The sequence below is a fragment of the Bos grunniens genome, chromosome 4 (assembly GCF_055505025.1).
Source record: "Bos grunniens cultivar Pamir isolate PY7600 chromosome 4, Bosgru_T2T1.0, whole genome shotgun sequence".
Lineage (NCBI taxonomy): Eukaryota > Metazoa > Chordata > Mammalia > Artiodactyla > Bovidae > Bos > Bos grunniens.
The window spans coordinates 847,838-863,545 of NC_141168.1; the positions used below are offsets into that span (position 1 = coordinate 847,838).

Sequence of the window (15,708 nt, forward strand, 5' to 3'; positions counted from 1 at the left end):
TGTGAAAGTGCTGCACTCAGTATGCCAGCAAATTTGAAAAACTCAGCAGTGGCCACAGGGCTGGATAAGGTCAGTTTTCGTTCCAATCTCAAAGAAAGGCAATGCCAAAGGATGTTCAAAGTACCGTACAGTTGTAGTCATCTCACACGCTAGCAAAGTAATGCTCAAAATTCTCCAGGCGAGGCTTCACCAGTACATGAACTTCCAGATGTTCAACGTGGATTTAGAAAAGTCAGAGGAACCAGAGATCAAATTACCAGCATTGTTGGGTCATAGAAAAAGCAAGAGAGTTCAAGAAAAACAGCTACTTCTGCTTTATTGACTACACCAAAGCTTTTGACTCTGTGGATCACAGCAAACTGTGGAAAATTTTTAAAGAGATGGGAATACCAGACCACCTGACCTGCCTCCTGAGAAATCTGTATCCAGGTCAAGAAGCAGAGTTAGAACCGAACACGAAACAACAGACTGCTTCCAAATTGGGAAAAGGAGTACATCAAGGCTGTATATTGTCACCCTGCTTATTTAACTAATATACAGAGTATATCATGTGAAATGCTGGGCTGGATGAAGCACAAGCTGGAATCAAGGTTGCTGAGAGAAATATCAATAACTTCAAATACACAGATGACACCACCCTATGGCAGAAAGCGAAGGAGAACTAAAGAGCCTCTTGATGAAAGTGAAAGAGGAGAGTGAAAAGCTGGCTTAAAACTCAACATTCAGAAAACTAAGATCATGGCGTCCAGTCCCATCACTTCATGGCAAATAGATGGTGAAACAATGGAAACAGTGGCAGACTTTATTTTCTTGGGCTCCAAAATCACTGCAGATGGTGACTGCAGTCATGAAATTAAAAGGTGCTTGCTCTTGGAAGCAAAGCTATGACCAACCTAGTTCAGTTCAGTTCAGTTCAGTCGCTTAGTCGTGTCCGATTCTTTGCGACCCCATGAATTGGCAGCAGGCCAGGCCTCCCCTGTCCATCACCAACTCCTGGAGTTCACTCAAACTCATGTCCATCGAGTTGGTGATGCCACCCAGCCATCTCATCCTCTGTCGTCCCCTTTTCCTCCTGCCCCCAATCCCTCCCAGCATCAGAGTCTTTTCCAATGAGTCAGACCAACCTAGACATCATATTAAAAAGCAGAAACATTACTTTGCCAGCAAAGGTCCATCTAAGTTAAAGCTGTCTATGGTTTTTCCAGTCGTCATGTATGGATGTGAGAGTTGGACCATAAAGAAAGCTGAGATACCATAAAGTGCTGAAAAACTAATGCTTTTGAACTGTGGTGTTGGAGAAAACTTTTGAGAGTCCCTTGGAGAGTAAGGAGATCCAGCTAGTCCCTCCTAAAGGAAATCAGTCCTGAATACTCATTGGAAGGACTGATGCTGAAGATGAAACTCCAATCCTTTGACCACTTAATGTGAAGAACTGACTCATTGGAAAAGACCCTGATGCTGGGAAAGATTGAAGGCAGGAGGAGAAGGGGACAACAGAGGATGAGATGGTTGGATGGTTGGACTCGATGGCTATGAGTTTGAGCAAGCTTCGGGAGTTGGTGATGGACAGGGAGGCCTGGCATGCTGCAGTCCATGGGGTTGCAAAGAGTTGGACCCCACTGAGCGACTGAACTGAACTGAACTGATTATAACTGGTAGTAGAAAAGAAATACAAATTGGTATCTGGATGTTGTCATTCTAAGAACATACAATGGCTAAAAGCAAAAGTTTCTGAGTTTATTCTTTTACTTTTTCCCATTGCTATCTACTAAAAATCTCTGCTTTAATGAAATCTTTGGAACTTAGCATATTTTTGTAAAGGAAAAGTGGTGCCTTTCTTGGGGACTTTAATGATAAGATTGCTATGTCTAATGTTAGAATGTAAAAACTAAAATCCACGTTGAAATTTTGTTATTTTTGTCATTCACATAGTATTTTCTAACCCTTTAATAGTTTTACTGTTTTTAAATTTAGCCATAAGTCGTTCCAAGTTTTAAGAGCCTATTGAAAAACCTACCTTTGCATAGCAACTGTTCTTGTGTTTTCTGTACACCCTCTTTTGTTGTTCAGTCACTCAGTCATGTCTGACTCTTTGTGACACCACGGACTGCAGCACGCCAGGCTTCCCTGTTCTTCACCATCTCCCAGAGCTTACTCAGACTCATTTGAGTCAGTGATGCCATCCAACCATCTCATCGTCTTCCACCCCCTTCTCTTCCTGCTTTCAATCTCTCCCAGCATCAGGAGGATCTTTTCCAGTGAGTCAGTTCTTCATATCAGGTGGCCAAAGTATTGGAGCTTCAGCTTCAGCATCAGTCCTTCCAATGAATATTCAGGACTGGTTTCCTTTAGGATGGACTGACTTGATCTCCTTGCAGTCCAAGGGACTCTCAAGAGTCTTCTCCAACACCACAGTTTGAAAGTGTCAGTTCTTCGGTGCTCAGCCTTCTTTGTAGTCCAACTCTCGCATCCGTATATGACTAGTGGGAAAACCGTGGCTTTAACTAGATGGACCTTTTTTGGCAAAGTAATGTCTCTGCTTTTTAATATCCTGACAAGGTTTGTCATAGCCTTTCTTCCAAGGAGCAAGCATCTTTTAATTTCACGGCTGACAAAGCATGGTCCACTGAAGAAGGGAGTAGCAATATTCTTGCCTTGAGAACCCCGTGAATGGTAGTGAAAAGGCACCCTCTTTAGTTCAGTTCATTTGCTCCCTGTGTCTTTTCCCATTCCATTTGAGTAGCACAGAAATCCCAGCACTTGAAACGAATCATCCTTTGCACTTGGAGGTGGTGATGGGGTGTGGGCTTCCACCCCACAAACACGGAGGAGTCCCCAGAAGCCCTCAGGACACAGCGGTGCTGTTGTCCCCTGCCAGCCGGGCTTGGAAGGCGCGTGTAGGCCTGCGACTTGAAACCAAGCTGGAGCAGCCCTGGGTTGGGGACGGTGGACCCCTCAGACACCACAGCGCACCCTTGGGGGTTCTGCCTGCCTGTCCTTTGCATTGCTGCCTTAGGGCTGGAATTCTGAGACGTGCTGTTAAAGACAGTGCTGTTCCCTTAACAGTCGCTGTGCTTCGTTCTTTCACAGTCAGTGATTTTTGTCTTAGGCTCTGGACCAGACGCTGTCAGTGAGCGATGCCGCGTCTATGGCAGGGCTGCTGGAGACCGTGGTGATTCTCTGGAGGAGCATTCACAGGAGCCTGGAGAATAACAAGGAGGCCCGAGTGTACACCGTCGACAAGTTTGCCTCGGTGCTGCCCCAGTACATGCGAGTGTTCACGGTAAGACGGCCGCCAGGAGCAGTGGGGCAGCCCCCCTGCGCAGGGCTGAGCCAGCTGCCGCCGGGCCCCGCGGCGCTCGCCCTGCATGGTGGGGCCGGGCAGCCTCCAGCCTCCGCCCCAGCGCGTGTCCAGGCGGCTCTGGTCTTCCGTTGCTAATGGCCTGCGACCCGGTTTTAGAATCTAGTTTGATGTGCTGGGAGTTGAGAGAGAGGAGGCTGAACATCCAGGACGCACCACGCCCGGGCGTGGGGCCTCGGGCGGCACCGGTGCGCACCTGTCTCTGAGGCCTTCGAGTCGTGTCTGTGTTACTGGGGCAGACACACCGTGTGTGTATCTTCTGCTTAAGTGAAGGAGACCTCCTCTCTGAACAAAGGCCGTACTTCAAACTAATGGAGATAAAACTGCTATGTAAAAGTCAGGTTTGTTTCCAATTACAAAGAAAGCGTGGCTTAAATATAGAACGGTCACAGGTCTTAGGAATCAGTCTTCTCTTGGGAAGGTTTACTTCTGGTTCTTCTACAACTGCTTGTGTGACCTTAGACCTTTTAGCTTTTGGAGCTGTATTTCTGTGACTGTTAGGTCTCCACGCTCCATTCTGCCGCTGAAATGCCAACGTGACCTGTTTGTGAAGGTGAAGGGTGAAGGCTGCCCCATCACTGGGACGTTTACAGGCTCAGACAGTCACACTAGGCTGAGAAGTAGATAAAACGCGGAGGAGGTCGGGTCCTGGATGAGAGGACAGAAGAACAGTGTGCCCTGGGAGTGTCTGTGGAAAGGCAGGCGGTTCATTAAGTGTTTTAATCTGGAGCGATCCTGACCAGAGAGCCTTTCTGCCTTCAGTCCATCCGAGAACCCTGTGGTCTTCCTGTCAGTGGGTAAACCGTCTGTGAGCCACACTTAGAGCAGAATCGGGAGTAGCGATCAACTGTCTGTTGTGACATTAAGAAAACGTTTTGTGTATTGGGAGTTGGGGGTGAGGGTGGGTTCACTCTGCCTGAATGCAGATTATTTACAGAACTGTGAGTTTGCTCCTGTTTATATTTCAGGAAAATTGTTGTTTCTCTTCCTTTTAGGACCCATCTTCTCTGGTTGTGTCGCCATCTGAGGGTATTTCTTATTAGTGATCTGGGTGACATCTGGCCTGTCGGCCATATTACGGCGACAGGGACGGTTGTGGTGAGGTGGCTGCCGTGTGCGAAGTGCCGCCGGGGGCCCGTGTGCTGTCCTCACAGGGACCTGGGCTTGGCCAGGTAGCTCCGTTGCACTGCTCTGTCTTCCGAAGGTGTTCTGATTACTTTAAGAACTTTTCTGATTAGCTTCATTTTCTTGAGTTTTATACTGAGGACACACCAGGTACAGAGGATTGTTGTTTTTTTTCTTTCACAAGTCAGTGCCTTCACAGCAAGGACTTTCGTCTGTTCTGGCCACTGCTGTGTCCCCAGGGTCGCCTGGTACACAGTGGGTGTTTAATAAGTATTTGCACAAACGACACATCACAGAAAGTAGGGAAGCGTCCTGCGAAAGCCTGAGAAGACCCAGCACACCTGGCGCCTCGCAGGGGTCGGGTCCTGTGGTGTGCTGTTCCTCCCAGCGGCCCTGAGGTGGGTCCTGAGGGCGGGGCCCGTGGGCCGCAGCGCTCACGCCCCATCTCTGTCTTTTCCTGCCCCCAGGACGAGCGCTGCAGGGCCCCTCTGTGCGTGCTGGCGTCCCTGATGCCTGCTCCGGCCGTGCCCACCTTCAGGTGCCTGCTCCCCGCCCTCTGGTCTCCCCAGCGATGCCCGCGCGGCCTGCAGGCGGGAGGGCAGGGCAGCGGCTTCCAGGGCCCGGGGCGCTGAGCGCCGGGACTCGTCCACATGCAGGTGGGGACGCGAGGTCTGAGTTGAGCTGCCGCGGAGCTGCAGCCACACGTGGCTCTGAGCGCCTGGGAAGCGGGTTGAGCAGGGATGAGCTGCGAGCGCAGGGTGCACACTGACTCCAGGTCTGGTGTGGGAAGAGGGCTGTGACGTGCTGCATCGTGGATTTCTACGGTGACTGCGTCTTAGTGTTGCGGGTGGGCTGGGCTGATGTATTACTGAAGTCAGTCTTCCTTTCTAGATAGGGTTACTAGAACCTTTAAAATGACACACTGGCCTGTTTTTGTGGCTCATGTTATATTTTATTGGGCAGTGTTGCTTTAGAGTGTTGATTATTAACTCAGTAAAAGTTACTTATTTTTATTCATATGTATTTAAAAATAAATGTTTTGATGCTAAACAAATTATTTCCCCAAAATGAAGCATCTTTACAGTCTGACAGAGGCAGCACAGAAGCAAAGGACTAGGGTCTGTATGTGCCTGCGGGTGCCTGGCACCTCACGTCCAGGCTGCGCGGGCTTGGGTCCCCGACTCTGCCTGCAGAGTCACCATGTGTCCTGGAACTTACCCCGCCAGTGACCGTGGAAAACGGTGCATTTTTCCTGCAGTGGAGGGTGTCTGCATGCTCCCATGATAGGAAGGGTTTGTGTCCCTCAGCTTTTAGCTTCTCCATTTTCCCCACCTTTTAGGAAAATGAGTAGTTGTTATCGAGATACAGACGTGATTGTGTATGTGTGGCCCTTTCAGCTGTGGTGTGATTTCCACACTGAGGAAGCAGGAGGAGGGGACCGCCGACAGGACCTACTGCATCCTGCTTGACTGCCTCTGCTCCTGGGGCCACGTGGGGCACGTCCTGGAGCTCGTCTGCGACTGGCTGCCCGAGGAGCCGCCTCAGAGCAAGGTAGGGGTCTTCCTGCTGCGCTCCGCCGGGGGCGGCGTGCCAGGGCTCACGGATCTCCTCCTGCCGGTCTCTCCCTGCCCCTCAGGGTAACTCAGCCTCCAAGCGGAAAGTACGGGTCCAGGACCCGTGTCCAGTCAAACCTGGGCTGGCGCTGGTCTACGTGGAGTATTTGCTGACCCACCCCAAGAACCGCGAGTGCCTCCTCTCTGCACCCCAGAAGAAGCTGAACTGTCTTTTGAAAGCACTTGAAACATCCAAGGTAGTTTTGTAGAACAGACACAGGCTCCGTGGACGTTGACTGATGAAGTCAGAGCCGAGTTTTCCGTGTTGTAGTGTCGTTTTTCACCCGGGGGCGGGAGGGGACCGGGTGCACATTTCTGGGCCCGGCTCTTTCTACCAGGTCTCTTCAGAGCTCAGTGTCCTGTCCTGCCTGCCTCCTCGGGTGAGCCTGCCTGCCGGAACTGGCTGTGGGCAGGAGGCTGCCCACCACCCAGGCCCCTCGCTGTCCTCCTCGCATGGCTGTAGGGGCTCCAGCCCCCCGAGTTTGGGGCAGGCCACCCCGGGCTCTTTGTGTGCAGTCCTGTGGGTTCATCCCCTTTCTCTGCGGCTGTCTCTGCAGGCCTGCCCTGGCTGCTGCTGCCCGATTCTATCATGCCGGAGGCCCCCACGCACTAGCAGCGGGTGGGGCGGGCGGGGGTATGGGAGGCATGAGCCAGCAGAGCTCAGTCCTGGGCCCCGGGGGAAGCGCCCGTGAAGAGCTGTGGTTTTGCCACTCTGCGGGAGGCCTGGCGGAGGGAGGAGGCGTGGACTTCTCAGGGCGCCCCGTGGTGCTGTACCTGCCCGGCACTCCGGGCCACGGTGTCCTCGCCTCCCGTGCGGGCTGCTCGGCCAGAGCCCGGCCTGAGGAGTCCTGTTCTGCAGGGGAATCTGGAGTCCATTCTGCAGACGCCAGATGGCAGCCCTCCGCGCCTGAGTGAGGGCACCGCGCTGCGGGCCTTCAGCCTGTACTGTCGGCTGAGCATCCATCTTCAGCACAAGGTGTGTCTGTGGCTCGGGGTGGGGTGTGGGCTGAGTGGGCCCGGGGTTCCACGCTGACCTGTCTGCTCTTGTTTTTGGGCAGTTCTGCTCAGAAGGCAAAGTGTACCTGTCCACTTTGGAAGACACCGGGTCTTGGTTAGAAAGCAAAGTTTTATCTTTCATTCGCGATCAAGACGAAGAATACCTGAAGCTTCACAGGGTGGTTTATCAGCAGATTATCCAGGTTAGGAGTCTTGGGACATGGAAACCCTGCTCCATTGTGATGGGCTTCCGGGTCTCATTTCCAATCTGAACTGTGACTTCAGTCAGTAATGCTGCTTTCTTGAGTACCTACGCTAGCCTCTGAGTGTCCAGAGTTTATCTTTTGCAAAGCACAAACTGTGTAATTTTAATGCAATTTTACACAGTACAGGTAACAGGTGCTGTTTTTGGAATTACAGAACATGTGTTTCTAGATTTCCTATGGAAAGAAAAATGAGAATTGATGTGTCTTTATGGAAACCACTCTGTGAACACCTTCTCTGTGATTCACCTGGCAGCCCCTTAGGTATTAGGAGCTGTGCCAGCTGCGTGCGGCCCCTCTGGCCTCTGTGAGGAGGTCACAGCAGCGTGTCTGTCTCTCTTCCAGACCTACCTGACCGTGTGTAAGGATGTCATCATGGTTGGCCTTGGCGACTGCAAGTTTCAGACACATCTTCTACAGTGGAGCCTTGGAATCATGGAAACAGGTACCTAGTTTGTTAAAGGACTAGTTAAGAGCGACTCACAGTAAGAAGCAGTGCCTCCCTCTGCGGGGCGCTCCCTTTTGAGTGACAGACATATAACAAACTACTCCTACTACTAAGTCACTCAGTCGTGTCCGACTCCGCGCGGCCCCACACACGGCAGCCAGCAGGCGCCCCGTCCCCGGGACTCTCCAGGCAAGAACACTGTGACCCCACAGACGGCAGCCCACCAGGCTCCCCGTCCCCGGATTCTCCAGGCAAGAACACTGGAGTGGGTTGCCATTTCCTTCTCCAATGCATGAGAGTGAAAAGTGAAAGTGAAGTCGCTCAGTCGTGTCCGACTCTGTGCGACCCATAGACGGCAGCCCACCAGGCTCCCCGTCCCCGGATTCTCCAGGCAAGAACACTGGAATGGGTTGCCATTTCCTTCTCCAATGCATGAAAGTGAAAAGTGAAAGGGAAGTCGCTCAGTCATGTCCGACTCTTAGTGACCCCATGGACTGCAGCCTACCAGGCTCCTCTGTCCATGGGATTTTCCAGGCAAGAGTACTGGAGTGGGCTGCCACTGCCTTCTCCGGTATGACAAACTGGTTTACATCAAAAAAGGAATTAACAGGCTGAGGCAGCCAGGAAGTTCATGGTACTTTTGGTACTGGCCTGACAAGTGCAGCATTTCTGGCGGGGTCTTAGGCTTCTCCTCTGGGGGCTGTGTGGTTGTGGACGACTGCGCTGCGTGGTCACCTGTCTGCTGCTCCCATCGGGTGTCCGTGGGCAGAGCTCACAAAAGAGTGCTCGCCGTCTGCCTGTGAGTCAGGAGTTGTTTAATGGCCCCCCACCCTGGGACCCCTGGGAGGTTGTTGTCACCCTGAGGATGGGGTGACAGTGTGGCCCTGGTGACTGACACCGTTGTGTCTACACCTGCCTTGGGGGAGGTGCCAGGTGGTACGTGCTGAGAGAGTGCCTGGGAAGTTGGCTGCCCTCAGGCCATCTGGGCTGAGGGTTATCTGGAGCCCCCCAGGATCGGGCAGGTTCTTGCAGCCCCTCGCCCAATGGCAGGAGGAGTGTGGGGCCCAGGCCGTCCCCTTGGCCTCGGGCCAGGCTCTGGCTGAGAGCCTGCTGCCGTGAGCCCCACCCCGCGGCCTCCCCAGCCGCTGCCACGTAGGCACGCTCCACAGCTGGAGCTGTGCGTGCTCCTCTGAGAGCCACAGAGGCTTGGGAAGGAGGGGTTCAAATGGCTCTAACTCAGATACTTGCTAGAAGAGACTGAAAATGGTATGACCATTGAGCAAATCCAACAGTAAGTTTGCATTAGTCTCCTGGGGTCTTGTGTGGTCTTGAGCATCATTGTGCAGACCTCAGACATGGCTTGGCCTCAGACCCCACAGCAGCTTCCTCCCTGTGCTGCTGTCCCTGGGGTGGTGGCTGGCCTGCACCCGAGCTGGGTGCCAGTTGCCTTGCTCTGCTGTCCTGATTATATGTTTCCTTATCTGTAACTAAGGGGCTTTAGTAGGATTAATACATTATTTGTTTAAAATACCCACAGGGGCTAAATATTAAATAGAAGAATTTTTTTTGTTTTAAGATCTGACTTTTTGCTTTGTTTAATTCATTATAAGTCTCACTTCCATCTTAAATTTAGGGTCTTCCCTGGTGGCCCAGTGGCTGACTACTCCCTGCTGCCGGTGTAGGGAGCCCAGGTTCAGTCCCTGGTCAGGGAACTAGATACCACATGCCACAACGAAGACCAGCACAGCCAAATAAACAAACAAGTACTCTAGAATAAATAAATCTAAGCCTAATTGTTGAAACATTAAAAATGATTTGCGTTTGGGTAACTCAATTTGTCATCTAGTAATTATTTCCCCTAAGAATTGAATCTGGGCTTCCCAGGTGGCACTGGTGGCAAAGAACCCGCCTGCCAGTGCCGGAGACGCGAGGGATGCGGGCTCGACCCCGGGTTTGGAAGACCCCCTGGAGGAGGGCATGGCGACCCACTCCAGGATTCTTGCCCAAAGAATCCCATGGACAAAGAAGCCTGTGGGCTGCACTTCAGGGGGTCACAAAGTCAGACACAACTGACGTGACTTAGCAGCACACAAGGATTGAATCTATTTTTAACACTTCTAAAATTCTAATTAGCTCCTTGGAAATTTTTATATCTCCGATGTAGGCGGATTTATTACATAGAATTGTCTGTTCCCCTCAAGTATAAGGCCCTAAGCTTCTAACCTTACCTTGGACCAAGCTGAAATGATCTTTGTATTTAGATATTTTAATAATCAGCACTTCCCGGGAGAGAATCTGCTATGAGCTCATTCTTTTAGAGTTTTGTTGCAAACAGAAACAGGTCTTTGGTCATGAGGCTCTCAGGCCTTTCCTCTCAGACTCGCCGGCAGTGTTGCCGTCACGTGGGGAGCAGACACGCCCCGCACCAGGGGCCACGGGAGCTGCGCTGTCCACACGAGCTGCGTCCGTCCGCGCTGTTTGTGAGGACAGTGGCTTTGTGTCTGATAAAAGGAGCCAGTTGTGTGGATGTCAGATTTTATATTAATCTGATCAACTTGGTACTGGCTCACCAGAAACACTCCTCTAAGTTACCATGATATATGTGTTAAGTGAAAAATGTAATAATTTCAACTAAATTATGTGATTAAACAACAGATTTTCCCAACTTTGTTTCCAGTGAAGGGATTCTTTTATGTTTCATTGCTTCTTGGCATTCTGAAAGAGATAACTGGAAGTTCCTTGACGTGGAAAACAGACTCGGAGGAAGAGGTCGCCGTGGTGTTTGACATGGTCCAGAAAGTATTTCAGCAGATGCTGGAGTGCATGGCGCGGAGCTTCAAGAAGCAGCCAGAAGAGGGTTTGCAGGTGTGGGCTTCTCCACCGGCAGGTTCAGAACTAGAGAGGCAGCGCCCAGCTGGCGGCCCAGGGCGTGGAGCCAGGCCTGCAGGCCCCGGAGCCCATGGGTGCTGTCGGCGTTGCGGGGAGGTGCCATGCAGCAGGAGGCGGCTGCCCAGTGCCCCTTTCCTCTGGTGCTGCCCCCTCTCCCTGGGGAAGCGTGCTCTTGGGGGGAGGCTGGGGGGCCAGGAGCCCACCTCTGAGTGCTGGTCTGGGGACCGTGTTGGCAGTTCGGGTCAGCGGGCCATTGGCCCAAGAGCTCTTCTGCTCGGCCGGACAGAAGCAGAGAGCTACTTGCAGTAGCTTGTGAGTACTCAGCTGCTAGGAGCGCAGATTTAAAAAATGCTTCAGTGGGAGGATGTTTATGAGTTATTGAAACTTTCCATTTCATTCTGCCTTTAGCTTGTAGAGGGAATTGAAGGTCATTGGCCATATTTTCTGTTAGTTTGAAGAAGTCCTGTTTTTGATGAGTTGGTTCAGGTGTCTGTGATCTGTTCATGTAATTTGTGCCAGAATTTTTTTTTCTCACTATTGGCTGTGCAGCTTTGTTCAGAATACATGGCCTCATAGTGGGTGTCTTCCCTTAATGTCAGTGATATTTCTTCCTCTTTCGTTTTGAGAACTTTATTAATGTTGCTGATGCTCCTGTTCTCGGAGGTTTTCTCTGCTCTGGGGTAGAGCGTGTTCAAGTTACTGCCCAGGGCCTTCGGGCTGTGTGTCGTCTCCAGCACCAGAGAGGAGGGCGTGGGCAGCAGGGTCGTCAGGTGGGACGGGCCTCGGCCCCGCGGAGACCCGAGGAGGCTGCATCCCTGACGGTGACTGTTAAGGACTAACGGTGACTGATGTGTTTCTTGTAGCTCCTTTACTCTGTTCAGACTCCTCTGCATGAATTCATCAGCACCGTGCAGTCCTGGCATGTGGACAAGCCTGTTCACCGGGGCGTGTTCTCCACCCTGATCGCTGCGTCTGTGGTTGAGATAAGCCACTGGCTCCGGAAGGTGTGTTGTCCTGAAGCTGCTGTGTCTCGTTTTGGCTACTGAAGAGGCTGTTTTCTGCTGGCAGCACGTCTTTGTCTTTCTCTAGGTGTTTTTCAGAGCTCAGGTACTGCGGGAGGTCCGCTTCTTACATGGCTGCACCTCACGGTTCCACGGCTGGTTTGTGTTCACGGCCGTGCTCAGCGGTGAGCAGGGTGTGAGAGTGCCCTGGTGCTGCTTCTGGAGCAGCTCACATCTCTGACTGCCGTGCGATACATAAACCTTACTTTTTCTTTTAAGCACAGGAAGTTTGAATCTGTAATATCAGTTTAGACAGATAGTTTGCTCCTAGTCCATAAAGGACTGGTCAGTTCCTGGCAGGAGCCTGTTTCATATGATTAGCCTGCTTGGTTCAAGGCTGACATAATCAGGACGATAATTCAGCTCACAATAAAGCGTGCTCTGTCATGGCCTGGAGTCCTGATGCTAGTGTGTGAGGGCATGAGCAATGCCGCAAGACAGTAAATAGCAGTGTTTTCTCTCAGTATGGAAAGGAGAAATCTGACAGGAAATACCATCGAAATATATAAATGCAAACATATAATTGGTACAAATTTTGTATTATGAAATCACAAATATAAAAGAAGTTGACAAAATTGTAGGACATTAACAGTTTCAGGCCCTCCTGAAAGCTTGAAGGGAGATCATTTTGGTTTAGGAGCGTGCTTCCTGGCCTACACACAGCCTACTAACTGGAGGCTACTCGGGCCTGTGAGGGGCACAGCTGACAGCTGAGGCCACCAGTGGCACTGTGGCCCATTCGTTTACATTTTTTCCCTATGGCTGCTTTGTGCTATGACAGCAGAATTGAGTAGTTGCGGCTGAGATCATTTTGCCAAAAAGTTTAAAATGTTTACTATTTAATATTTACTGTTTTACTGCTTTATAGAAAAAGTTTGAGTTGAGAAAACCTGATCTGGGCTAATAAGAATAACAATTAAATTTGCTTACTGTAGAAACACATTGTTGACAAAAGAAGATAATCAAAGAGTGTTTGACAGAGGGCTTGTCAAGTGACATGTGTCTTTTTTCTTCTATCCAATTGATTGACACCACTGCAAATCATGATTATGATAGCCATTGCAAAAGTTAACAAAAATAGTTATTTTGAGTTTCTGGAAAGCCTTTCTCAAGTTTGTAAGAAAATTCAGAGAAGTATAAAATAAGTGATTAGCCCAGTCTCAGTCTTGATTCATGTTACTAACTTGACTTTTTTTTTAGGTCTCTGATACGGAAGAGCTTACCCCGCCAGAGGGTCTTTCAGCCCTTCCACCATTTTCAAGGTGTTTAATAGGAATAATAATAAAATCTCCAAATTTAGTCAGGTAATCCTTTTCTCTTTACTGTCTTCTTACTCCTGTGGCTGTAAGCTCTCAGTAACTTTAGCTCTGTTCCTTTTACTCTCAAGATATTAGCATTATACTTCTACAAAGAGAAATTATAACTTTCTGAAAGAAACGTTCATCCACATAGTCTCTGGTTATGCTTATCGTAACTCCAGTTCATTTAGAGGGAAACATTTACAGCGTTACTGTGCACTGCAGCTTCTGACAGGGATGCTTGGTTAAGTGCCGTGTAGTTTTCCCGGGCACGTGCTCATCTCTCCACGTGGTGTCACCTGACCTGATGCCAGGTGTCTTGTGGCACATGCAGCACTGACGGGCCACACGAGGGCGAGTCCTGCAGATAGCTGGTACCTGTGGACCTTCAGTAGTGGATATGTTTGCTGCAGACTTCAAAAGCATCATTTCAACAGCTGTGAATTATCTTTCAATAGCACATTAAATCTTTCTTATGATATTATAAGTATGCAGAGGGCTTCATTCACTTGCCAGAACATCGCTGTTCTCTTTCTAGCAGCAGCATCTGATTTTAGTGTCTCACCTGTGTGATTTGTCATGCTTACAGTGAAGAGTGTGGAAAGACTTTAATCACTTTCCCATGTTACTGACACGTGGTATTTCCCATTCTCTGAAAACTGGAATTCATGGTGCTTGATGAATCTGACAGAATCTGGTCCACTGGAGAAGGGAATGGCAAACCACTTCAGTATTCTTGCCTTGAGAACCCCATGAACAGTATGAAAAGGCAAAATGATAGCATACTGAAAGAGGAACTCCCCGGTTGGTAGGTGCTCAATATGCTACTGGAGATCAGTGCAGAAATAACTCCAAAAAGAATGAAGGCATGGAGCCAAAGCAAAAACAATACACAGTTGTGGGTGCGACTGGTGATAGAAGCAAGGTCCGATGCTGTAAACAGGAATACTGCATAGGAAACTGGAATGTCAGGTCCATGAATCAAGGCAAATTGGAAGTGGTCAAACAGGAGACGGCAAGAGTGAACGTCGACATTCTAGGAATCAGCGAACTGAAATGGACTGGAATGGGTGAATTTAACTCAGATGACCATTATATCTACTACTGCAGGCAGGAATCCCTCAGAAGAAATGGAGTAGCCATCATAGTCAACAAAAGAGTCTGAAATGCAGTACTTGGATGCAATCTCAAAAACGACAGAATGATCTCTGTTCATTTCCAAGGCAAACCATTCAATATCACAGTAATCCAAGCCTATGCCCCAACCAGTAATGCTGAAGAAGCTGAAGTTGAACGGTTCTATGAAGACCTACAAGACCTTTAAGAACTAACACCCAAAAAAGATGTCCTTGTCGTTATAGGGGACTGGAATGCAAAAGTAGGAAGTCAAGAAACACCTGGAGTAACAGGCAAATTTGGCCTTGGAGTACGGAATGAAGCAGGGCATAGGCTAATAGAGTTTTGCCAAGAGAATGCACTGGTCATAGCAAATACCCTCTTCCAACAACACAAGAGAAGACTCTACACATGGACATCACCAGATGGTCAACACCAAAATCAGATTGATTATAGTCTTTGCAGCCAAAGATGGAGAAGCTCTATACAGTCAACAAAAACAAGACCAGGAGCTGACTGTGGCTCAGATCATGAACTCCTTATTACCAAATTCAGACTTAAATTGAAGAAAGTAGGGAGAACCACTAGGCCATTCAGGTATGACCTAAATCACATCCCTTATGATTATACAGTGGAAGTGAGAAATAAGGGACTAGATCTGATAGAGTGCCTGATGAACTATGGATGGAGGTTCGTGACATTGTACAGGAGACAGGGATCAAGACCATCCCCATGGAAAAGAAATGCAAAAAAGCAAAATGGCTGTCTGGGGAGGCCTTACAAATAGCTGTGAAAAGAAGAGAAGTGAAAAGCAAAGGAGAAAAGGAAAGACATAAGCATCTGAATGCAGAGTTCCAAAGAATAGCAAGAAGAGATAAGAAAGCCTTCCTCAGTGATCAATGCAAAGAAATAGAGGAAAACAACAGAATGGGAAAGACTAGAGATCTCTTCAAGAAAATTAGAGATACCGAGGGAACATTTCATGCAAAGATGGGCTCAATAAAGGACAGAAATGGTATGGACCTAACAGAAGCAGAAGATATTAAGAAGAGGTGGCAAGAATACACAGAAGAACTGTACAAAAAAGATCTTCATGACCAAGATAATCATGATGGTGTGATCACTGACCTAGAGCCAAACATCCTGGAATGTGAAGTCAAGTGGGCCTTAGAAAGCATCACTATGAACAAAGCTACTGGAGGTGATGGAATTCCAGTTGAGCTCTTTCAAATCCTGAAAGATGATGCTGTGAAAGTGCTGCACTCAATATGTCAGCAAATTTGGAAAACTCAGCAGTGGTCACAGAACTGGAAAAGGTCAGTTTTCACTCCAATCCCCAAAAAAGGCAATGCCAAAAATTGCCAAACTACCGCACAATTGCACTCATTTCACACACTAGTAAAGTCATGCTCAAAATTCTCCAAGCCAAGCTTCAGCAGTATGTGAACTGTAAACTTCCTGATGTTCAAGCTGGTTTTAGAAAAGGCAGAGGAACCAGAGATCAAATTGCCAACATCCGCTGGATCATCGAAAAAGCA

General features: G+C 49.3%; 1 protein-coding gene across 2 annotated transcripts in view; it reads left to right on the top strand.

Annotated features, from left to right (window-relative positions):
- The window catches only part of NCAPG2 (non-SMC condensin II complex subunit G2), a 73,356-nt gene that overhangs the window by 44,336 nt on the left and 13,312 nt on the right, over positions 1 to 15,708 (top strand). For both annotated transcript variants that reach the window (XM_086394671.1, XM_086394673.1), the window contains 10 exons: positions 3,110 to 3,283; positions 4,954 to 5,024; positions 5,884 to 6,037; positions 6,123 to 6,296; positions 6,959 to 7,075; positions 7,158 to 7,298; positions 7,704 to 7,803; positions 10,484 to 10,671; positions 11,559 to 11,699; positions 12,957 to 13,060. In XM_086394671.1, the coding sequence (XP_086250797.1) occupies positions 3,110 to 3,283; positions 4,954 to 5,024; positions 5,884 to 6,037; positions 6,123 to 6,296; positions 6,959 to 7,075; positions 7,158 to 7,298; positions 7,704 to 7,803; positions 10,484 to 10,671; positions 11,559 to 11,699; positions 12,957 to 13,060 (1,364 nt within the window). The remainder of the gene's footprint in view (positions 1 to 3,109; positions 3,284 to 4,953; positions 5,025 to 5,883; positions 6,038 to 6,122; positions 6,297 to 6,958; positions 7,076 to 7,157; positions 7,299 to 7,703; positions 7,804 to 10,483; positions 10,672 to 11,558; positions 11,700 to 12,956; positions 13,061 to 15,708) is intronic.